We start from the raw sequence: 24,251 nt of genomic DNA, 5'->3' as shown, positions 1-24,251 counted from the left end.
GCCGGCTGAGAACGCAGCTGCCTGCGAGCTGCACCCACCCAGCCCGTTGGTGGTGGCGGCGAAGAGCGCCACCCCCCTCCCTTGGCTCCGGGCGCTCCGCCCAGCCCATTTAGGATTTTTCAGGCGGGGGTGGGTGGGTGTTGGTAAGTGGCACGGAGGGGTCAGAAGGCACTCCGGGTTCCCACATCTCCTCCAGTGTGCTCTCCGGAGCTCTCCTCTAGAGTATCATATTCCGGGAGTTCAATTGTCATCTGAAGCCGCCGCATTTAGCTGGGACCCCGGACTGCCGCTTGGGGACCCCTGATTTACGCAGTGGCTGGGAAGCGTTGGCAGGGACCCGAGCCTGGCGTGACCGCGGTGCCCCACTGTGTGTACCTGCTGGCTCAGGTCTGTTCCTCAAACCACGATGATTGTATCTGGGGTCAAAAGGTGACCCCTTAGTGTCACCAAGTCGTGATTCCGCTGGTTGTGCCACCCAGGGGCCCTTCCGAAGGTAAAAGGGCTTGAAAATAAATTGTCACATTGAGAGGCAGCTTTGCGGCAAGCGTTTAAGTGTGTGTGAGTGTGTGTGTGTGTGTGTGCGCGCGCGCGCGCGCCCTGCGTGGGTAAATGGATCCTGTCTCTTTAAAATCGCTGGGCTGGACAATGAGTGCACAGGATGTGGTTTGGCGTTTGGCGGCAGGGTTTTTTCCCCTTCGATTTGGGGAATTATCACATGGGGCCTTCTTGAGCTGGTGTGAAAGAGAGGCGGCGTGGGGAGGAGAGATACAGGCTCCACACTCACTCACACACACTCTGTGCAGTTGATCGTTTTCTTAAACCAAATTAGCCAGGGCTCTTGTTACTATGGTGCAGCCAGGGCTTGCAGAATCCCAGTAATAGCATTTATTAGGTTTATTTGCCTGGAAGCATGCCTTCCCGGATCTGATAACGCACCAGTGCAGGGAGAGTGTGGGAGATGGTATCAAACATTTGATTACACTTACAACAGGGATTTTTAAGGGGTGAGGTGTGGAGTGAGGGTTGAGAGAAAAAGGTGAGAGGCCATTGGCCTTCGGAGTTCACCCCTGGCCCGCCGGTGAATGCGTTTCCGCAGCCCCCCTGTGGGTTTCACAAAAAGCGGGCCAGAGCCCCCGGCAAGGTTTGGGGATCCTCTTCCCAGGCCTGGCGGCGAGTGAACTCCCCGTTCCCGCAGCTGTCAGACGTGGGTGGGGAGGGAGGGAGGACAGGCGGGCGGGCAGCCAGAGCGCGGAATTGGGCAGCCGGAGGGGGAACCGGCAGCGCCCGCAGCCGCCCACTGTTTGCAAGCGGCCCCCGCTTTAGGGCAGAGGGGAGCACCCCGCCGCCAGCAAAAGCACCCTCGCCAGCCTTGGAGAGGGGAGTCCTGCTCTCGGGGCCCCGATCCGGGTCTGCTGCCCAGCTGGGCGGCCGCGCGGGGGTAAACTCGCAAGTGAAACTATTATTATCGCCCTGCGAAGCATGGAGCACTTGGAAGATGCCGCGTAGAGACGGAAGGAGCCGCCGCCGTCTGCAACCGCCCGCCGCTGCGCCCCTACCCTTTCGCTTTCATTAGGGGAGACAAATCTGCTGTCAGGCAGCCAGCTTTCCAATTTACCGATAATGATTCTTGCATGAAAATTGATCGAGGGGCTCTCCACCGCCGTGCGCTTTTGCCTCCCTGCTCTCCTGCTCCTTCTGCCCGGGCTCCCGGGCCCCCCGCGAGTTCTTTCTCCTCCTTTCCCCCACCCCTGCTCTCTGAGTCAGTGGTGGGACACAGGGCCAAGGAGATAACAAAAAGAGGAGGGGGGGTGACGGAGGGGGAGGGGAGTCGGCTCCTCGGCCTGCTTCCTCCAGCCTGAGACTTGTTTGCAATCGCTGCCTCTTTTATTTACGAGAAGAAATCTCCCCCTCGGTACTTCTTGGCTGTTTGGGTATTAATTTTCTCCTCTCCCCTCTCCCGCTGGTCCCCTCCTTCTCCCCCCCACCCCACCCCGCCCCTCTTCACCCAGTAGCTAAGGGGAAACGAAAACAAAGCCGATTTCTCCTTGGCAACAAGAGATACCCCCTCCTGCCACCACCCCCCCTTCCTTTTTCCTTCTGGTTCTGAACGTGAAACCCTGTTGGAAACAGGTCCCTTGACCCTCGCCCTTGACATTCAAATGGCTGAATGGAGAAGAGATTGCTACTCGCACGTCTTGGGGGCTGCTTCTCTCTCTCTTTTCTTTCAAATGAGTAATCCCTGAAGATCTTAACCCCCCAATTTCATCACCCTCACCCCCCCCATTTTTCTCGCGCTGCTCTCCGCTCTCCCGCCTGCTTCCCTCCGCCGTGCGCCCCCCTCCTTTTTTTTATTTGCATCTCAAGTCCAAAAGGCAGAAAATACACACGCGGTGAAGACACCGGGCAGCCGCGGAGGCTCCGGCCCGTGCTTGGTCGTCAATTACCTCATTGTGGATCTGCCAGGGCCAAGGTGGCCGAAACTGCCCGGGTGCTGGCCGAGGGAGCTTTTTGGTCATTTGAAAGCGGGAAGGGGAAAAAAGACACTGATTTTTAAAAAAAAAAAAAAAAATCGCTGTCGGGATCGCTCTTCTGCCTTTATTTTATTGTTTTGGACATTTTTGAGTGCCGTGGTTTGGACGGCGCTTTTTGTCTCATTGCTGGGTTTTAAGGTTTTTTTTCCTTCTTCATCCCTCTATGACCACTATGGAATTCTAATTTGAATCATGTTTGGATTGAAGCCGCCTCTGTATTACTTACCAGGTAAGTGAGCTGAGCGCCTCCCCGAGTCCCGCGCGGCGCCGGCGCGTTTTTTTTAGCTGCTGTGAAGTTACTTTCCTGCAGGCCGACGCGATCGGGTGGCATGCGCCCTCCCCCGTCCTCAGTCCCGCGGCGTATTTTCCTCTCCTTCCAGCCAGCCCCGCGCGCGGTCTCTGCGCGCACCCGCCCCCGCCCCCCTTCCTGCCCGGGATTCCCTGGAAGGTTCTGTGCCTGCCGAGGTCGGAGGAGGGGGCCGGGGGAAGCTCTGGAGGGTGGTTGGCGTGGCTTCCTGTTTTCCTAACCTTCTTGCGCGCTGACAGAAGCCTGCCCAGTAACTTTCTGTTTCGGGGCAAGTCGAGCTTGCAACCCAAAGGGGAGCAGAGTGGGTGACAGCAGGGGGTTTGGGGGAACTTCTTTTGAATTCACCTTAGTTGAACTTTGAAACCTTAAAAATAATTACATGTAGGCTAAAGGGAAGCAGGCGAGCTACGGGTTTCTGGCGAGGGAGGTGGGAGCCTCGGGGATACCGGGGCCCCACCCGCCGCCCTGTTGTCACTCCCCTCCAGACCCTGGGGTCAGGGTGACTCACCAGGCTTGCCCCCGGCAGGGCCACGTGACCTGCAGGTCAGGAAGGCAGGTCTTTGTGCGACCTTGTTTTAGGACTGAACTGTTTTTATTTTCCCTTCCTTAATTTGCGAGTTTCTTTCATCTTTCCTGGGCGTTGACACAGTTCCTATGGAAGTTAGAGCACCCATGGATCCGGGTGTGGGGAGACCTTAGGGTGCCGCAGGGAGGAGAGGGGAAGTTCCTGGGCTCCTCCTGTTAGGGCTTTTAAAATTCTGCAGAAAGGGCCACGGTGGAGGTTTGTGTCTGAACTGTTTTGCTGGGGAAGGTGGTGCACGTGGCCCTGGTGTTGGGTTTTGGTTCTTTCCCTCTGTGTTCAGAAGCCCCTGTGACTTTGGCTGAGGCTCCCACAGGCCCTGGAGCGTGGGGGGAAGGAATGAGCCTGGGCAGGACCCAGCTTTGCTGGATCTGGCCCTGCTGCCCTGAATTGGGGCAAGCGTTTTCACCAAGTTGAGAGTGCAAGAGGAGGAGAGGGGGGGCGGGGGAGTAGGAAGGACTCTTCTCTGTTATGTGTGAATGTGGACACTTACTCTTTCTGAGTTTCTTTGTGGCCGTTTTAGGTCCCCTGCCCTTTCCAGGAACTGACAAGGTCTGCATTTCATGCGTAGTGTTTACACATCACTTTTATATAGGAAGAGTATTTTTCAGGGTCTCCACTTTCTTCTTCATCTCTTTTGCCTTCACTGCCTGAATTTTTACACACACACACACACACACACACACTGCCCTTAGCTGATTTGATCCAAATTAGAACTGGGATCCCCAATTGACAGCAGGGTTGTGTTCTAACCCGGGGCCCAGTCCTTCCCAGCTCAGAGCCTGGTCCATGGGAGCTGAGCTTCCTCTTTCTATCTGCAGCGCTGCCTCCCTCCAGCCCCCACCCCACACGCTTGCCTTGCCTTGTAGACACTCAGCACAGGTTTGTGGCAAGAATGAATCTTCTGAAGCACAGGGCATCTTAAAAGCACAGGTGCTTGTAATCCACATCCCACTTCACCTGCCGTTGGGTGGCTGCTGGCGCATATTTATTCATCAGGTGACCGACCAATTTTCTATTTGCGCTGGGACTCTCTATGAGAAAAGGCGGAAGTGTCAGGCTAGGAAATTCAAAGCAATTAAGGGAAATCAGCCCTGGCTGGCGTCCTGGCTGGCACAAACCCTGAGTGGCAGGACTGGACCCCAGGGAGGTCAGGAGAAGTCAGGAGTGTGGAAGGTCAGGGCGGCCTAAGTCAGTGTCTGCCTGGAGCAGGAGGTGTGCCCCCCACTAGAGTCTTCTCTTTTTTAATCCTCCTCCTAGGATTTTGTACTTTATAATTTTGATATAATAGTGTACAACAGTGATTGTCAACCTTTTTTTATCTCATGGAACACACACACACACACACACACACACACACACGTTACTAAAATTCTGCGGCACACCAAAAAATACATCCTTTGCATATCTGACAAAAAAATAGGTATAATTGTGATTCATTCACATGGATGGCTACTGTTGTGTTGACTTTGCCATTTTTTAATCTAAGGGAAAAGACGTCAATGCCCCTGACTAAATAGTCAGGTATTGCGTATTTTAAAAGATCTTGCGCACGCCATTGTGCCACGGCACACCGGTTGAAAATCACTGGGGTAGAAGCTTGACTGGGAAGAGCCAGGGTCAAGCACTGTTGCTTCTTGGGCTTCAGTTAACTCATCTCAGAGTAGTAGCTGTAATCGTGAAAGGAGTGGCCTGTTTCTCTTGACCACTGTCTGCCCCCCCTGGCCAGGGCTTCACAGGAATTTCTCCTGTAAACCCCTCTCTCCCTCCGAGATAGGTGCTGGTGCCTGTCCATTTCACAGAGGGGGAAAGTGAGGCTCAGAGGAGCTCAGTGACCTGCCCCGCTAGGACCTGAAGCTGGCTGCTGCCCACCATGCTGGCCAGCCCGGGTGCTGTGGCTCTGTGGCCTCAGGGAGGCAGGGCCTTGCCTGTGGAGGCCTGAAGCCCAGGTGCTCTCCAGCCTCTGGGACCTGGTCCTGTCCCCAAGGCCAGCTCCCATCACAGAGTCTATAACTTCAGGGAGTGAGGGCCCAGAACCTGCCCGTCCAGTCGTTATCCCCATGGCGGTTCCCAGTCAGGCTGGCACCAGGCACTGCTCTTCCTGTTTGACAGGTGACAGGACTAAGGCTGGGTAGTGGAGGTTTGAAGTTCAACTCTGACTCTTCTAAGACATGACATTGGGTGACTTGAGCTGCTTGCGCCTTGATTTTCCCATTTGTAAAGTAGGATCCATAATTGTATCAACCTCAGTATCAGTGTAAGGCAGGGGTTGGCCATCCGAGGCCTGCTGCCTATTCTTGTAAATAAAGTTTTATTGGCACACAGCCACGCCCATTCTTTTATGCATTGTGTGTGGCAGCCTTTCTGCTGCAACAGCAAACTTGAGTGGTTGCAACAAGGCCTGCCATGCCTAAAATATTCATTACCTGGCCCTTGACAGGGAAAGTTTGCTGACCTCTGGTTAGGAGATTAAGTGAGTGAATCCTTGCAAGGCACTGAGGACAGTGCCTAAGACGAAGTTAGTGCTTAGCAAGCGATAACTAGAGTAATTATTATCATTAAGGCAGAATTATTTGCAGAGAATTATGGGCTTCTTAGGGGCTGAGCCAGGACTTGAAGTCAGATCTTTAGACTGGGCTCCTGGGCCTCACAACAGTGTCTAGTCTCTGGGTGTTCATTCACTGGTTGGGGCGGAGGGAATTGTTATCCAGCCAGGAACACTTCCTACGTGAGGAGAAGGAGGCACGGGCTCTTGTGAAGGGAGCTGGGACCAGTGGGTGGGTGGGGTCTCTAATCTTCCAAACTTTCCTCGGTGCACGCACCCAGTTACCCATTTTCCTGAACTCCACCAAACTTCAAGCTCCAGGGCAGGCAGGGACTGTGTGTGTGTCCTTCATTCTTGGCTCAGCGCCAGACCAATAATAACAATATTAAAAATAAAAATAATGAGGAGGAAGAATCAGCTACTTCTTATATGGTGCCTGTTCCATACCAGACATGCTGTTAATGTAATCCCACTTGCTAAAGAAACTGAGGCACAGAGGTTGAGGTCATGCAGGCAGGCAGTTAAACGCCGCAGTCGGGCTCTGACCCCAGGCAGTCTGGCTCCAAGTCCCTGTTTAATAAATATTTGTTGAACGAGTGAGGGAGGGAATTGGCCGTTGGTGTTGGCGGTGGCGCCCTGCCGGTCCCCTTATCTTGTTCCTGGAGTTCGTGAGGGAGGACTCCTCAGCTGTCAGCTGACCCCACCCCAGTCCCCTGCTTAACTCTGGATGACCCTGATTTCCCCCAAAGGATTGACTGTTCACTATGGGGATGGTCCGTAAGGAAACTGAGGCCCAGAGAGGGCTGGGGCTTGGCCCAAAGCCACACAGCCTGTTGGTGGCTGCTCTTGGAGAAACTGTGTCTCCCCAGAACATTTTCCCTTTTACCCAGCTGCCTCCCAAGGGTCAGCCTGGCCTGAGCCTGTCTCTGCACAGTCTTTGACCTGCTTTTGAGAACGTTGGTCCTCCCCTGCCTGGAGCTGAGGTGCCTCTGAGAAGTGAACCTTGGCCCAGACGGCCTGTGGGGAGCTGTCTAGATTTTTTTTAACCCCCCCAGATTGTTTCCAGAAAGCCCCAGTGTGAGGCTGGGTGTGGGTCTCTGGTCAGGCCCACCTGGGTTAGAGAGGCAGCTGAAGGTGAGGACAGGCCAGAACCCCGAACTCCTGACCTCCAGCTGCTGGCTCTGAAGTCCCCTGGTGTCACTTGGGAAGCTGAAGCTAGGAGGGGTGTCAGCGGTTGCCAGCTGTAACCTAGCTCATGCCCAGCTGGTCCTGGGAAGCTGCTGGGTCCTAAGAAACCCGCAGCCATGGGTGGGCTCCGGAACCACCCAGGCCAGTTCTGGGAGCAGGTTGGGCCTAATGGGATCCGAGTCAGATAAAAGGACAGCATTGCTATTTCAGTTGTGATTGAGAAAGCTGCTTATTTACAGCTCAGAAACTCAGCGGGGACAAGCATTTCAGCGCTCATCTAGCACTTTCCAGCCAGTCACTAATTAATCTTCCGATACCCCTGAGAAATGGGGAGGGGCCGCCACATTTCCATCTGTCAGGCTGGGAAAGCCAGGAGCCCTTTTGTCCCAGCTTCGGCCCAGCCCTTCTCCGAGGGGCCTGGTCTGGTTCCCACCCCCCTGCTCAATTTGGTTCTCATTAAGATTTTTTTCCTTGCTTAAATGTGTTGTTCTTACTTCATGGGTGGGAATCTGATATCACCCCATTGGAAACGTTCCTGCTCCTTATCTTCTTGACTCTTGGAGTCAGAAGTTTCTTTTAAGCTCTCGGAGCAAACAGTCATTATGATACCTGGATTCCTGCCCTAGAATGAGGCAAGGATGGTTCTCGTCCTTCTGTGCAGGAGGAAGTGGGGCGGGGGGGTCGGAGGGGCAGCTGGCCAGGGCCACCCAGCTCCCAGAGACAGAGCCAGCGGTGGGAGGAAGTGTCTGGACTTGGGCTCCTGTTCCAAGGCCAGTGCTCCGTGTCACTTGTCCATCATCCCCCAGATGTGGACATGTGTGAATGGAGCAGCCCACTGTGCTTCCTTCTCTCCCATGTCAAGCGCAAATGGGCCCTTTCAGCCATCTAGTCTACCCTGGCATTTTTCACCTAAGAAGACAGAGACCTTCTAATTCTCTTCCTTAGACTTTGGCAAGGTTATGTCGGTAGATGTGGCCCCTCCATCTCCTCGGGCAGTGGTCGGCAAACTGCGGCCCCTTGAGTGTGGCTCTTCCACAAAATACCACGTGCGGGCGCACACTACAGTGCGATTGAAACTTCGTGGCCACACTCAAGGGGCCAAAGAGCGGCCTGGGCGAGTCTATTTTGAAGAAGTGGCGTTAGAAGAAGTGGGGGGTGTCGGTCGGGTGATTGACAGGAGACGCGCACGATTCATGCCCGAGTTGAGTGAGCCAGTCAGTCAGTGGTTAGTGCTCTAAGGGCAGGGCACTCCCCTCTTAGGGGTCCTCTGCAAAGCAGTTTTTCATCCCTATCTGGAACTGCCTCTTCTTGGTGGTCCAGCTACACAATCAGAAATTTTGAAGGCTTGGGTGGAGCCTGGGGGAGTATGTTAGAAGGGGAGAGGGAATTTGGGGGTGAGGGAATAAAAATAGATGCAGTGCTTTTTTTTTTTTCTTTAAAGAGCTCCATATAGATTTAAAGTCTTTTTGTTAATTTAGGAACATAAAACCGTGTGATGTATAGCGTGGTTTGCTCGTAAAATTACTAAGTGTGGCATATTTAGAGCTGTGAAAGCTTGGGGTAAAAGGGAAAAAAAATCAGTGGGAATTTTTTTACAAGTCTTTAGGGAGAAATGCATTTTTCTGGCTTTTTCCCACCAATGCCAGGCCCTCCACAGCTCAGGCTGGGGTTGATCGTTGCCCTGAGCCTGCGTTATACCTGTGGTGGAAGCTGAGGCAGTGTTGGGGTGGGGCTGGCCGGTTTGAGTTAAGCCAGGCCCTGCTCTCAGCCCCATAGGCCGAGCCCACCCCCACCGTGTCCTGAGGCCAGGCCACACCTGAAGCCATGACCTTGAGGGCTCAGTGCTGCCCTGTCTTCCTCCCGCTCCTTCCCGCAGCGAGACAGGAAGCGCCCTCTGACCAGGCCTGGACTGCTGCCCAATGGGCAATTGGCCACTTGCTTAATGGTCTGTGGGGTTGGGAAGTCATGGAACATTGGGCTCAGAAGGGACCTCAGAGGTCAGATGGCCACCCCCCCTTTCCCTTCTCTTGATTTGGTGGTCTCTTAGGCGTCTCCTTCCTGACGGACCTGTTATGTCACCATAGGTTGTCAGAATGTTGCTTTTTACACAGAACACACACATGCATTTGACCTAGTTCTGTGCTCCTGGGACACAGAACAAACACGTCTGTCCCCTCCTAGGTAGCAGCACCCGCCTTCTTCACAGGGTGCCTGGCCCTGTGCTGTGTTGACCAGGCAGGAGCAGGGAAGGAGATCTGTATCTTGTCTTTAAGTTGCTTCAGGAGCAAATAGGGCTGGAGATGAGCAAGGACAGATTGCTCTGGGATCTCTCGGGACTACCTTGGTGGAGGAAATCTAGGAAGGCTCCATAGAGGAGGTGGCATTGGTGACGGGCCTTAGAAGTGAGGAGCGCTCTGGGGAAAGGAGGCAATACAGTAAGGGATGAACAAGTATAGTGAAGTGGGTGTGAGAAAATACTCAGCATGTGAAGTTCACATCAGGCATGTTGAGAGCTGGGTGCTGGGCCATCCTGCCCTGTTGGGGGTGTTGTGGCTTGAGTAATCCAGGTGACAAATGCTGGTGCTGAGGGGCCTGTGTAGAATTTTCTGGGAGTGCAGAGGAGGGGATGATAGGGTTTGAGGTTGTCATGGAGGTGGTGTCCGAGAGGCCACAGAAAGGAGGTGATATTGGAGCTGGCCTTTCTACTCTGGGGGAAAACCTGAGACCTCCTTTACCCTTGCTATACCTGCACTTGAGAAGCAAAGCCATTGCTTCCACCCTGCTTCTCAGCAGCTCCCTCTAGTGGCAGGGCTCTGAAGCCTGTGCATCCTTGAAAGTCTGAGCAGGGCCCCTTCTAGACACTGAGCACCCAGGACGGCACCTCAAGCAGAAGAAGCGGCATCACTCGCCATCAGCAGCTCTGGGCTCTTGGGTCTTTCTCCCGTTGTGCCCGGCCCTGGAGGCCAGACAGATGCATCAGGACCTGTCCTTGGTCTCAGAGCGCAGGCAGGGCAGACAGGGCCCAGCTGGTGGGAAACAGTTAATCCCCCCAGGGGGCTGGGCCAGAGCCCTGGGAGATGGTGGCCTTCACACTGGGCCTCCCAGGAGAGGCAGGAAGGATAGTTTTAGTGGGAGGAGAGACCTTGGCCGGAGTAGAAAATGAAGCCCATGGGTGGGTGTGAGTCACATTCTGGAGGGTCTTGAATGCCAGAAGGCCAGTGACATGAATTTGATTCTGTTGTAAGCGGGTAGGAATCCAGGGCTTTAAAGCAGCCATCTGATTATTCAACGCGTGTTTATGACATGTGGGCACTGGCCCAGGCACACGGAAATGTAGCTGCAAAGCCCCCAAGGCCCGCGCTCCGGTGGAGCACCTGTTGCAGCAATAAACACATTGAGCTTTGTCCCACAGCGCAGGCTCTGGAGAAGAGGAGAGGGGGAAGAGCAGGGGTCACTGGAGTGTGGGCTGATGCTGTTTTATCCAGGGTGGCTGGAGACTGGAAGAAAGGGAAGTGTTAGCCCTGACAAGATCTGAGGGAAAGTGCCCAGGCAGAGGGTCAAGCATATGCAAAGGCCCTGAGGCCCCGAGGATGTCTGTGCAGCCTTGTGGCCGCAGGGGTATGAGCCATGGGGAGACGGGTAGGACCTAAGGTGGGAAAGCTGGAAGCAGAGGAGGGAGAGATGTGACTTGCACTTTAGTGGGCCCCTTGTCTGGCTTAGGGCTGAGATAGATTCCAGGTGGTGGTGGGGGGGGGGGGCAGGCAGCAGGGAGACCAACATGAAGGCTACTGTCATTACCCCGGATGAGATGAGCCACAGGCTGGATCAGGTTGGCAGTGTGGGGAGGGGGTGGGAGCCTGGAGGTAGAGATGGGCTGTCCTGTCTGTTTTAGGAAGATGGCTCCAACAGCCTCCCTCGTGGAAGCAGCCAGGGGTCCCCTTACAGTGATGGGGTCCTGCAGGAGGCGGGCTAGGGCGGGAGGCCTCTGAGCGTGGGGTCTGTGAGGGAGAGCATGAGTGCTTGTCATGGCTGAGGACCTGGGACGGTGAGTAGAGATAATAGAGATAAGGGAGAGAGCGCGGAGGCTGAATGTGGACTAACACCTCGGTGGTTCCCAAATTGGGGTTCCCGGGCCAGCAGCATCCGTAATAGCTGGAGCTGTTTGAGGTGCAAATTTGCACCCATGGTGGGGTCCGGCAGTCTGTGTGCTCGCAAGCCCTCCAGGGGATTCTCATCTCCAGGGGATTCTCATGCTCGCTCAAGTGTGAAAACTGGTCTAACACTTTGGCCTGACTGCACACACTGAGCTGGGGTGACAGAGCCTCTAAGAAGTTGAGAATGGGGTTGTAACTTTTAGAGGAGTCCTTGGTGAGTGAAAGAGCAGGGATGTGAGATGCCTCTAAGGCAGGGGTTCTCAACCTGTGGGTCGCGACCCCTTTGGGGGTCGAACAATCCTTTCACAGGGGTCGCCTAAGACCATCGGAAAACACATATGTAATTACATATTGTTTTTGTGATTCATCACTATGCTTTAATTATGTTCAATCTGTAACAATGAAAAGACATCCTGCATATCAGAGATTTACATGACGATTCATAACAGTAGCAAAATTACAGTTATGAAGTAGCAACGAAAATAATGTTATGAGTGGGGGTCACCACAACACGAGGAACTGTATTAAAGGGCCGCGGCATTAGGAAGGCTGAGAGCCACTGCTGTAAGGCCTCAGGCCAAGGAGGGAGGGAGGAGAAGAGTCAGGAAAAGTCCCCTAGAAAGGAAGTGGTAGGTGGGGGCTCGAGGCCCGTATTTCAGGGGGAGGTGGGTCATGGGCCGAGGTTCCTGGGGTGCCAGTGCGGGGTCAAGGTCAGCCAACTTCTCCGATGCTGCTGTGCTGGTTAGGAGCAAGGAGGCTAGAATAAGAGCGCTGGATTCTATCCTGCCTCTGCTCCTGATTGGCTGTGTGGCTGAAGGCAGGTTACTCACCTTCTCTGGACCTCAGTTTCCTGGTCTGTTCAGTGGAGCCAGTAGTGCCTCCCTCCTGGGATTGTTGTGAGCATTTGATGAGTTAATCTGCGGAAGCCCAGGCCAAGCCCTGTAGACCATTAGCTTGGATTACTGTTTGGATTAATAGTTCCCAGCTGTGGGCTTCATGCTGCCCGTGTCCTGGATTCTGGGCTGGTGTCAGAAGAGGGGGCCCTTCCCGAGGGACCTGGCTGAGTCCTCCCTGACGGGGATTGGTGGCTGAGGCAAGGCAGACATTGCCCATGAGGCTGGGAGGCCAATGAGGGTCGATTTGCTCAGACTCCCGAAATGGCTGTCAGCCAGCGGGACTGTGCACAGCGCCCTGGTCACAAGATGGCAAGTTCTAAATAAGTAAAGAAGAAATGGAATCGCCTTGATTAGATCATCCTGGCCCCTTTCCCACTGCCCCCCACGTCATAAAAGCTGAATGGGTGAACCCCCGCCCCTGAGTCTAAGTGAATGGCGGGTGTCATTGCCCCACCACCTTCAGTGGAGAGTTTCACTTTAATGAATTCCTTCTTCAACCTCCCCCCCGACCCCACCCCCAAAGGACTCCAGTGTCACCCTCAAGCAAGTGACAGACCCTGCCGCCAGCACCCAGAGGCAGACAGCACCTTGTCTCATACACTGGGGCCGGCTTTGAAGCTGCCCGACACTGGTCCCCACCCCCTTGTCACTCTTGTCCTATAATTCATTTAGGATTAGCTTTCAGACCTCCTCGACAGTCCTAACTTCTGTTGTCTTGGTAACTGTGTCAACCGTTTGCTGGTTTCCCGTGATTATCTGACAAGAGAAAGGGGGGCAGGCAGGGAACATAAAGGAAGGGGAGGAGGAGATAATGCCTGGGTCTTAATTGAACTCACTGGAGGGGCCCAGTGGGGCTGCCTGCTGGAGAGCAGTGGAGAAAGGCCTGGGTGAGGTGAGCAGGCCAGCAGCTGTGTGGAGAGGGGGGCAGCTCACACAGGCGTCTCACCGTCTCACCGCTGAGGAATGAGTGTCAAAAGTATCATCAGCCTTTATCTTGGATCTTAAGGGCCCAGGGACAAAGGTGTCACCCTCCTCTTCATTTCCCTTTCAGGGGAGTTTTGCTCACAGCCAAATTTCAACCCCTCGTTCCTTCAGCAGTAACTGCCTGCCCGTGGGTAGGCAGGCCAGATGAGCAGTTGCAGGCTCATGGGTGGGTCTGCAGGGGACCGGGACACCCCGGGGTGGGGGAGACAAGCACGCGTGGTTATAAAACAATGTCATTTGATAGTGCTCGCAGATGCGGGAATTCAGAACGGGCTCGGTGGGATCCGGCCGGTCTCTGCGCCGTGATGCCGGGGGCCTCAGCGAAGATACTGGAGACGGGAGGTGATGCTGGCGCTTGGCTGCGACCTCAGCTGGGCACTCAGTCCGAGCACCTCCATGTGGCTGGGCTTCTTCGCAACATGGTGGCCTCAGGGAAGCGTTTACTTCTGACGTGGCAGCTCAGGGCTCCAAAGAGGAGGCAGCTACAGACAGGACCTCGTAGGACCTACCTCAGAAGTCCCCTGGTGTCACTATGCGACGATCTGTCCGTTACAGGTGCGGGCCAGCCCTCCCAGGTTCACTTGGGAGGAGCTAGGCTCTGCCTTTTGATGGGGCATAGCAAGGAGTTGGGAGAGCATGAGGGATGGAGACGGCGTTGATGTTGCCTCTTTGGAAAATGGTCTGTGACACCCCCCCCACCCACCTGCCCTCTCCATTTCCAGGTAGAAAATGGCCTTGCCTTTACCAGAGAAGATTCTGTTCTTTTCCAGGCACAGCTTCTGAAGGGTCCCGAGGACGTATGTGGCGAGGCTGCAGGCACAGGCCTTGGTGCTCTGGTGGGGCAGCTAGGAGGCTCCCGCCAGGTGGTCTCCCTTGGCAGTGAGATCCCCGATTTCAGGTTCACCAGCCAGTGCTGTACGGACAGGGGCTCTCTCTCAAACGGAGGGCATTGTTTCTTGTCGATGAAGAAAGTCCAGCCCCTCACCAGAATCAGTGGGAAGACCAGAGTGCCTTTTGGGGTGCTGCTAATGAGCTATGTCTGATTTTCATGAAACTCCGTGGTAAATTATTAATTTGTGCCAGAAATGAAAGTGTGGAACTGGATCGGCTCATGAATATTCATCTGGACTTCAGCACAGGGCGGGAGCAGGGGGGGGGAACGGGGCGGGGGGGTTGATCAGTGGCTAGAGCAGCCAACTAGACTCATGACCCAGATACGGGCAAGCTACCCAGGAGGAGGAACCTGTCACTCTTCTCCCTCGGTTTCTTGGTCCAGAGATGGGGCTGATAACTCACAAATCACCAGCACAGTTGCATCGAGACCATACTGGGACCTGCTTGAGAGCGGGGAGTATTAGCCAGCTGCTTCCTGGCCCCCAAGTTTCACAGCAGACTGTTGGCGTTGTGGAGTTACTGGTGATGGTGATGCTTGCCTGGAAAGACTGGAAGCCCCCACCCCCCTGCCTCGGTTCCTCTCTAAGGCCTCCTGAGGCTCAGTACCGGGGACCCCATAGCGAGGAGGGTCCCCTTTGATGAACCTACTCTACATAGCAAGCTCGCATCTCCAGCGTGGTTCTGCTGGGGTCCGCTCCTCCTTGACGGAACCAACTTCCTTGGGAGTCAGCGCCCTGCCCATCTGTCTGCCTGACCTCTGCCTCTCCTCTACAGGCTGTTTCCCCTGCCTGGAATGCCAGCTCCAAAGTCTGGAAGACTTTGTGGGCCAATCCCCTTTTGACTAGCTTTTCCTTCCTCTGTGATTTTAGGTTATGATAATCAGGAGCGACTTTCCAACCTAACTCTTGGTTTATAAGGCAGCACAGCGTGGCCGTTGAGTTCATGAACTCAGAAGCCATTCACTTCCCGTGAGATCTCAGACAGGTCACTCAAACGCACTGTGCCTCAGTTTACTCATGGCTCAAGGGTAGAGGGTTATGTTTCCTGGCTGTGAAAGCTGAAAGGGTTTGTACACTTAAAGTGCTTAGCATGGCGTGTAGCTCATAGTAGGTTCTCCGTGTTCACCGGCTAGGGATATTGTTGTTAGTGTGATTGTGATGGTCATCGTCATCTTAGTTCCTTCGGGGCTCAGAGCTCTGGGGCAGGCCTCCCAGGCACAGGGGCCTTTGCTGGCAATGGCCGTCTTGTGTTACTGTGCGTTTTCCCTGCTTCTTGGGAACTGATGACTTCAGTTCCTGCTGCCATTGTGACCTGCGTTGGGGAAGGCCTCCGAGCTGCGCCGGGCTCCTGTGGGTTTCGACGGGGCTATCACCTGCTCTCATTTGTGTCACAGCCCCTGGAGACGCCTCGGTGCGGAGCTGAGGCCACTTCCTGCCCGAGCGCGGCGGGTGGAGGCAGAGGTTTCGATCCCCCGCCTAGCAGAGGAGGACACAGAACATCGAGGTTTCTGGCAGCTTCCGGGGTTACAGCCAAGAGAGAACTGTGGCCCTGGGCTCCCAGACTGAACTGACTGTTCCTTGCAGTGAGCTTTACAGAGAAACGGCTCTCGGGCAGGCTGGGTGTCCAGATGGGATTCAGTGTCGCCTGTGTGAGTCCCAGACACACAGGCTGGTTCTGGGGGCCGCCTCCAGGGTGGAGCTGTTCTGGATGGCCTTGGCACTCGGTCAGTGTCTGCCTTTGAGGCCTTGGCGTCAAGAGAGATCCTCAGAGCCCAGAGTCGGGGAGGCTGCCAAGTGTGTGGCTGTGAAAGGGACCACCACGCTGGGGGAAGAGAGGCCTCCCACTTGGCCCAACTTTACCAGTGATTCGGGGGGGGGGCGGTCTTTGGGGTCCTGCAGGTGGGCTGTTAGCAGGCTCTTGGAGAACTGACACCTGCTGTGTGGAAAGCGGTGGCACTTAATCCCCGCCTGCAGAGAGGTTTGTGAAAAGCTTGTGAGGTTTTACGTGGCTTATTGAAACCAATAACTCCACCTGCCCGCCTTTCATCCTGGTGTTTCATGCCTCTGACTCGGGGCTCTGTCACCTCCCAGGTGCTCGGGCTAGGAGAGAGGCAGGCAGCATGTCAGACCGGTGGGGCAAGCCGAGTGGAAGGAATAATAAAGCAAATAGCCTGCAACCAATTTTGTTCTCCTTGCCCTGGTTTGGAAAGAGACGTTGGCTTCTTGCAACTGCAACTGCAACTGCCAGGGCATTCCCGTGCACCTGCTCAGGGTGCCAGGCTTGGGAGGGGCTGAGAGGAGGATCGAAAGTAAGTCACAGGTTATGCCTTCCAGGCAACTCCTGGCCACCTGGGGAGGGGCAGGGCTCAGCCATGAGTGGGCTACACTGAGCTTTGGAAGGATGCAGATGGCTCTAGGGGCTTTAGAGGATGGGAAATTCCCATTTGGCTGGAACAATCAGAGGGCTTCCTGCAGGAGGTGGTATTGGAAGCAGGTTCTAACGAGCTGGTGGGTTTGAAAAGGGGCAAATAGGAGAAGTGTGAAGGGAGGAGACACAAACTGTATTGTGCCCTCAAATGACCTGGGACTGTAAGGGGCAGGTTTTGATTCAAGTGGGTGTAGGTGGGGCCTGACAAGCCACACGGGGACTTTCCCTCCCTTAAGTTGCTGAGGTCATCTGCACCCTCCCCAGGTCCAGGTGGCACTGCTGTGGCTGGTCTGTAGGCTGCACTTTGAGTAGTGAGGGTCTAGACAAGGAGTGGGGACACTTTTTTCTGTCAAGGGCCATTTGGATATTTATAACATCGCTCGAAAGCCATACAAAATTATCAACTTAAAAACTAGCCTGCTACATTTGGCCAAACATTTAATTAACTCACCCCTAATTCCTTGGCAGGGCCAGACCAAATGATTTCTCGGGCCTTGTACGGCCCTCGGGGTGCACATTCCCCACCCCTGGTCTAGACCTAGCCACATGTGACCATTGAAACGTAAAATTAAATAAATTAAAATGAAACAAAATCAGAACTTCCGTTCCTCAGTCACACAAGCGCCCCATTTCCAGTCCTCGGTTGCTGTGTGGGGCTGGTGGCCACCACACTGAGTTTGAGGCCATAGGGAACCCCTGGATCGAGGACTTGTCCCACCCATTACACTAAACGCAGGAAGAACTGAAGCAGAGAGGGCCAGTTCGCAGGTGACAAGAGCCCAAACAGGCGAGGTAGGGCCGGAGCCATTATGGAGGTCTGGCTGGCCATGTGGAGCCAGGGAGGAGGTGGAAGTGAGCGACACGTGTGGAGGCTGGAGAGCCGGTGTCAGTGCCCATCAGTGAAATGGGGAAGTGACTTGGGATGGGGGTGGGGCCAGAAACCACCAAGTGACAGTTTGACGAAGGAAAGATTGGTTTCTGTCGTAAAAGGGCATGGGATTTGGGGGCCTGGTGGTCGCTGGAGAACAATCCTACTGATCTCTGTGTGTATGTGTGTACACACATAATCTCCCGAAGCGGGGTGCCTCCAAACTGCTTCTCTCTCACACACACATGCACATGCACATGCACACCCTGGGAGGCCCAGGAGGACAGGGCACCCTTTACTGTCCAGGGCAGAAGACGTGATTTGTCAGGAGCACCACCCTGATAGAAGCTGTTCTGGAACCCAGCTCGTCTCCCTTAGTTTCCAGGGGCTTCCCCAAACTCAGGGGTCCCCACAATCTTAAGATCTCAGTGACACCTTTCAAGTGTGAGAGAAGATCCAGGATAAGCTACCTGTGAATCATCCGGGGGGCTTCCTGGAAGGGCGGGGGGCCTGTCATGTCAGGCATTCCACACAAGCAAAGGCCTGGATGCCAGGGGAACATGGACTGAAGAGGAGGTTTAAAATATATATACTTATATATTGATTTCAGAGAGATGAAGGAAGGAGAGAGAAACGTCAATGATGAGAGAGAATCATTGACTGGCTGCCTCCTGCACATCCCCCACTGGGGATCGAGTCTGCAACTCTGGCAGGTGTCCCGACTGGGAATTGAACCCTGACTTCCTGGTTCATCGGTCAACACTCAACCACTAAGCCAAGCCAGGCAGGCAAGAGGAGGTGTTTTTGTTTGCTTGCTTGCTAATCCTCACCCGAGGATATGTTTCCACTGAGTTTTAGAGAAATTGGAAGGGAGGGAGAAGACAGATAGAAATATCGATGTGAGAGGGACACATTGATGGGTTACCTCCTGCATGCGCCCCAACTGGAGGTGGAGATCGCGCCTGAAATCAGAATTGTGCCCTTGACCAGAATCGAACCTGGGACACTTCAGCCTGCAGGCCAATACTCTATCCACTGAGCCAAACGGCTAGCGCCAAAGGAGGTTTTGACTGTGTTAGAGACTGTCGGGGTCCTGGGCATGGCAGGTCTGTTCATGGGGTTGCCTGAAATCGCAAACAAGGAGCTTAAGTGGCTCCATATGAATTGATGCGTCCAACCTTAACAATCCCTGTCAAACAATACTGTTATCACCAGCCCCATTTGCAGAAGAGGAAACTGGGCCCAGAGAAGTTAAGTGGGTTGCCAAGGACACACAGCTAGGCAGTGGTAGAGCCAGGATTTGAATGTTGACGTCCTGATTTCAAAGGCAATATGACTTCCCTGTGTTCCAGCCTCTCCATTACATGCCCTTCTACCCCAATATCATGGCACAAAACACACAGAATGTAGAGGCAAGCATACCTGCTCGAGTATGGAGGCTCCCGGCGTTTGACCTCACACAGGTCCTTTCATGTCTCTGAGTCCCTCTTGGGTTTTCAAAAACTATTGAGATAAAATTCATACACAATAAAAGTCACACTTTACAGTGAAATTCAGTGGTTTTTAATTCAGTCGCAAAGTTGTGCAACCATCACCTGTCTAGCTCCAGGACAGTTTTTCACCCCAGAAGCAACACTGTACCCATTCGTAATCCCTCACCATTTCACTCCATTATCCAATCCCTGGACAACCACTAATGTGCTTTTCATCTCCATGGATTTACTTGTTCTGGGTAGTTCACATGAGTTTGCACCACATACTGTCTGTGGTCGTCTGTTTCTGGCTTCTATCACTTCGCATAATGTTGTCAAGGTTCATCTCATGTTGTAGGTAAATCAGGACTTCATTCGTTTCTACGGCTGAATAATATTTCATTGTATGGGTGGACCACCTTTCGTTGATCCATTCTTCATTGATGGACATTTGGGCTGTTTCCACTTTTTGCCTATCTATACTAGTAAAAGAGTAATATGCTAATTAAACCAAAAGACCTTCCGGAGACCTTCTGGACGTCCTTTCAGACAAAGCCATGGTGGCGGGGCTGAGGCAGAGGCAGTTAGGGGCGATAGGCTGGCAGGGGAGAGCAGTTGGAGGCAATCAGGCCATCAGGGAGAGCAGTTAGGGCAGCGGTTCTCAACCTGTGGGTCGCGACCCCTTTGGTGGTGAATGATCCTTTCGCAGGGGTCGCCTAAGACCATCCTGCATATCAGATATTTATATTATGATTCATAACAGTAGCAACATTACAGTTATGAAGTAGCAACGAAAATAATTTTATGGTTGGGTCACAACATGAGGAACTGTATTTAAAGGTCCAGAAGGTTGAGAACCACAGGGTTAGGGGGATCAGGCTGGCAGGGGATGGGAGTTGGAGGCGATCAGGCTGGCAGGTGGAGGCAGTTAGGGCAATCCAGCAGGCAGAGTGGTTAGGGGTGATTAGGCAGGCAGGCGAGCAGTTAGGAGCCAGTGGTCCTGGATTGCGAGAGGGATGTCCAACTGTGGGATCGGGCCTAAACCAGCAGTCAGACATCCCCCAAGGGGTCCTGAATTGGAGAGAATGCAGGCCCGGCTGCGGGACACCCCCCCACCACCACCACCACCATGCATGAATTTTGTGCACCAGGCCTCTAGTCCTATGTAATAAAAGCATAGAATGCAAATTGTCCCTTCCACCTGGACTTCGTCCGGGAGTTCCACCAGGGGGTGGGGCCAGCTAGGGGAAGGGAGGAAGTACCTGGCCAGCAGCCGGCAGCTGCTAGAGACCCTATCAGTGCACAAATTTCGTGCACTGGGCCTCTAGTTATGAATAATGCTGCTGTAAACACTCATGTACAAGTGTTTCTGTGGATGTATGTTTGTATTTCTCTTGAGTGTATACCTCAGAGTAAAATTTCTGGATTAGATGATAACTCTACATTTAAACTTTTGGGTAGCTGCCAGACTGTCTTCCTGCACCTCAGTTTTCACAGCTGTAAAATGGAGCCATGTCCCTCAGATCTACTGTTTTTCTGTATCAAGTGACACGTGTTAATTGGAAACACTAAGGAGCTAAGTGAAGACTTTTCATTGCTGTTATTAATAGCAACACCAGGGCCATCTCAGCAGGGGAGGCCAGAGCAGCGGCACTTGCTTTGCCCTTCTCTGCCCGGGAAGCATTTTCTCTCCTTTGGCTCAGAATGGACTCATTGTAAATGTCATCCTTCATGTGATTCTGGGGAACTTCCTGGGAATTCAAGGGAAATTTCTCCAGAGCCGAGTCCCATAGAAAAGGGAGTGAAGGCTGGGACACAAAGGTGACCTCCGCCACCCTCCTATGGGTGGGGTTTTCTGGACACCTTGGGCAGACACAGCATTGTCTCCTTGGCCAGGGCACCATCGGTTCGCCCCAGGAGCTCAGGTTCCGGAGGGCTGGTTTCGGAGAGGCCTGGTCTACATGGGGGGAGAAGGTACCCAGGCCTCCTCTCTGGTTCTGACAGGCAGCCCTGGAGCCTGAGTTTTTCTTGGAGGGTGTCCAGCTAGTGCAGAGCTGGCCTGGCCCCTGTGCTCTTGTGGGACAGAAAGGAAGCTATTGAGGGCCGGCCATGGAAGTTGTAAACGGGACAAATGGCCCCCCAGAATGCTTTTCCTCAGCTCTACTGTGAGCATCCAGCCTGGGAAAATCCCAGTATCTGTTACTTAGCTGTAGCCCAGAGAGGGCAAGTGACTTATGCAGGGTCACACAGCAAGTTTGAGCACAGTGAGGAAAGCTCCTCCTGGTACTAGTCTGTTCCTTTTAGCAGCTGCAAAATCCTCTCCTGCCCCCTGAGATAGCCTCTTCTAGCCCATTAAAACCCCAGGCGTAACCCCCACAGGTCAGCAGTGGCCAAAGTCCACGAAGCTGCCCCTGGCTCATCCTGACACGGCCTCAGGGTCAGGGGGCCACCGAGTGGCCTTACAGAAGAGATCCTGAAACTACATAGTTCCTTTCTGGGCATCTCTGCCCCGCCTCGGAAGGCTCCTCAGCCATGATACCAAGAGCCCGCTGGCGAGCAGGTTTGGGAACATGGCAGATGTTCTTTCAGAAAGCACTTTCCACACGGTTTCTGGGCCATTAAATAAAATGGAGATTGAAAAAAAGAATGAAAGCACTTTCCAGCTCTGCTGAGGTTTGGGTGGGTTTCTCTTGTGCTTCCTAGAAGGTGGGCCCCTAGGGTTCTCCTCCTCACCCATCTGCAGCTTGAGTGGGAGGCAGCCTGGCATTTGTCCGTGGAGACCTGCCATTGCCCCCCGCCCCCGCCCTCCTTAGCCTGACAAGGTTATCAGGATCTGCTGGGGGGAGGATGTAGCCCCAGGGCCCCCCTTTAGATTTATCAAAGTGCTCCCTCCTGACAAGGCCTGCAGCAGCCCCCTTGCCCCGGCAGCCTGCAGCTTGCTTAAAAGGTTAATCCCCTCCCTCTGTGGCTGCTCTCCGCGTCCCCTCTCCCCCCTCCCCAGCTTTTTACGCTCCAGTTAATTAAATGTGGCTGACTATTGTCAGAAGACAAAGTTGGATATTTATTACACCTTGGCGCTCCCGAATGTCAAAGGCACACACAGTTGGAAGAAATACTGGCAGGAATAAGCCAAGCATATGTCTGCAGGGTCCAGGGCGGGCGGGCTGCTACCACCGCGGGTGACCTGCAGTTCTTCCAGACCTGGCTGCAGCTAACCACTCTCCAGCACCAGGAACCCCGCGAAGTGGGCTTTCCTGGGGGCTCTGGCAGAGCCGCAGGGAGCTCCATTATCCGCATAAACATCCTGGCTCCGGAGATTATTTCCCTGGAAGGAATTAAAGGTGCTATAACAATATACACCGACCCTCTTTTCGGTCATCTGGTGCCACCAGTGCGTGTGGTGTGGGCGAGGGAGCCGTGCCCTCGTGCTGTCCCCTGCTTGGGCCTTGGCACTGCAAAGCAACACGGCTGCTACTGGGGGTTTTTAATCATGGAGGGGGGATATGAACTTGTTCCTTGTGTTGGTCCCCCCCTTAATAATAATACTTTAAAGATGTTTGACATCTGTAACTAACAGCTGGCATCCTGTTATGGAAGAATGTCCTTTTATTTCAAAGCAGGTTGAACTGTCATTAATAGTATAATTAGGTGATTATCACTATATAGCAGAAAACTGCTTAATTGCAGAGATCGCTTTTCTAGGATTCCGGTCTTTTTTATGGTTATATTTGTTTTAGCTGTTTGAGTTTTCATGATATTTTAGCATTTGGTACGTTGCCTCGTGTGTGTGTGTGTGTGTGTGTGTGTGTGTGTGTTTTCTTCCTATTTTTTAATGTGTCTGACAGCTGTCTTGGGAGCATTTGGTCCCGAGGAACTCCTAGTATTAAAGCAGCGATATGTGGGGGGCGATGGGGGAGGGGGGGTGCTACCTGGAAGAGATTTCTTACCCCGGGCCCTGTTTAACCTGCTCTGTGCCAGACTGCAGTCCTGCGGGAGCAGGTCCGGGCCCCAGGTGTCCTTTGATTTATCTGCTCTCGCCGAGGATCACAGTATGAAATTAGACATTTAACCCCAGAGCCAAGGTTGTCTGTTCAGGGGCCCCTTTTACAATGCAATTTATTTTTATGGCATGTCCTTAATACACAGTGTTACCGAATGTGTCTGAGTCGCTTGGATTCCAGAATGAAAGGCACGTCTGAAGGGAGGTGGTCTCAGATGTAGCTGGAATTTGCAAACAAATGAATGGGTTTTATGAATCCAAGAAGAAAGAGTTCGCCTTTCTGAAAAGGACTTTGAATGAAAAAGAGGTTGCCGTTTAAAGCAAGCAGAATGCGGGCCTGGGCCCTCTCGCTGTGGACACCCTTAGTCTTGGGCTGTGTGTGCACAGTGCTGGGGGCTGGGTGCACAGAGTCTTGAGCTGACCTGAGTGTCTTCAGCCCCAGTAGACTCTTCTGCCCCTGTTCCAAGGCCCAGGGGTGTGTGACGGGTATGAAGGCAGTTTTAATGCCTGCTATAGAGTTTGTGTGTATGTGTTTTAATATATTTTTTTTTATTGATTTTGAGAGAGAGAGAAAGAGACATCAATGTGAGAAACATCCACCGCTGCCTCTTGCACGCCCCCTACTGGGGATCGAGCCTGCAAGCCAGGCATGTGCCCTGACCAGAATCAAACAGGTGACCTTTTGGTGCACTGGACGATGTTCAACCAACTGAGCCATACCAGCAAGGGCTGATACAGAGTTTTAAAGCTTCTCTCTTTCCTAAGGTAGGACGAGAGCTGATGGCAGCTGTGTCCTGGGGTTGCAACTTGGGTTCCCGGCTTGCCTTGGCCACACCCGTGTGACCTTGGGAACCTCTGCTTCAGTCCTGCTTGGCCACTGCGACCCCAGGGACATGCGGCAGGGCCCCTGGTTTGTCACTGGGCTTCCACTGCATCCCCAACCCCTTTTGTGCAAAGCTGCCTGGTTTATACAAGTGAGCAGGCCCCTCCCTGACGTCAGGTCCTGTGTGGACACGGCTTTGTCACTCCAGCCGCGTGTCCTGGAAATAAATCATGGGTTCTGGAGGTGGGATGACCTGCTCCACCGCCAGCCAGGAGCCCAGCTAGTCACAGACACAAGTCCCCCCTCTGAGGTTCTTCCTATCACACATGGTGGAAGCAGAGATGCCAGCCTGCCCAGTGATGAGGGCCTCAGGACAGGGACAGCAGGACCATGGCGAAGAGCCTCCAGAGAAGTGGGCTGTGCATTCAAGGCACTTCCGTTTCTCCCTGCTGTCACCGGCATAAGGCCCTCTGAGGGCCAGTGAGAGAGAGCAGAGCAGGCGAGAGGGGTGGCTGTAGGGAGGACCCCGTCCTCCTGCCCCCAGCCCTGCCTTGGCAGCTGGGGACCTCTGAGCACCTACTC

At 53.8% G+C, this 24,251-nt stretch overlaps 1 protein-coding gene across 5 annotated transcripts in view; it reads left to right on the top strand.

The window, feature by feature from the left end:
• GSE1 (Gse1 coiled-coil protein) overlaps positions 1-24,251 on the top strand; it is a 436,931-nt gene that overhangs the window by 327,425 nt on the left and 85,255 nt on the right. The window contains exon 1 of one of the 5 annotated variants that reach the window (XM_006762230.2): positions 2,059-2,760. The exons of 3 other annotated variants lie outside the window; for them this stretch is intronic. In XM_006762230.2, coding sequence (XP_006762293.1) covers positions 2,724-2,760 — 37 coding nt within the window. In that variant the 5' untranslated portion in view covers positions 2,059-2,723. Of the gene's footprint in view, positions 1-2,058; positions 2,761-24,251 lie in introns of those variants that run through there. One more of the 5 variants, XM_006762227.2, reaches the window with a different exon arrangement.

Source organism: Myotis davidii, unplaced genomic scaffold, assembly GCF_000327345.1.
Source record: "Myotis davidii unplaced genomic scaffold, ASM32734v1 scaffold77, whole genome shotgun sequence".
NCBI classification, from domain to species: Eukaryota; Metazoa; Chordata; class Mammalia; order Chiroptera; family Vespertilionidae; genus Myotis; species Myotis davidii.
This window is presented reverse-complemented; position numbering and strand designations above follow the sequence as displayed.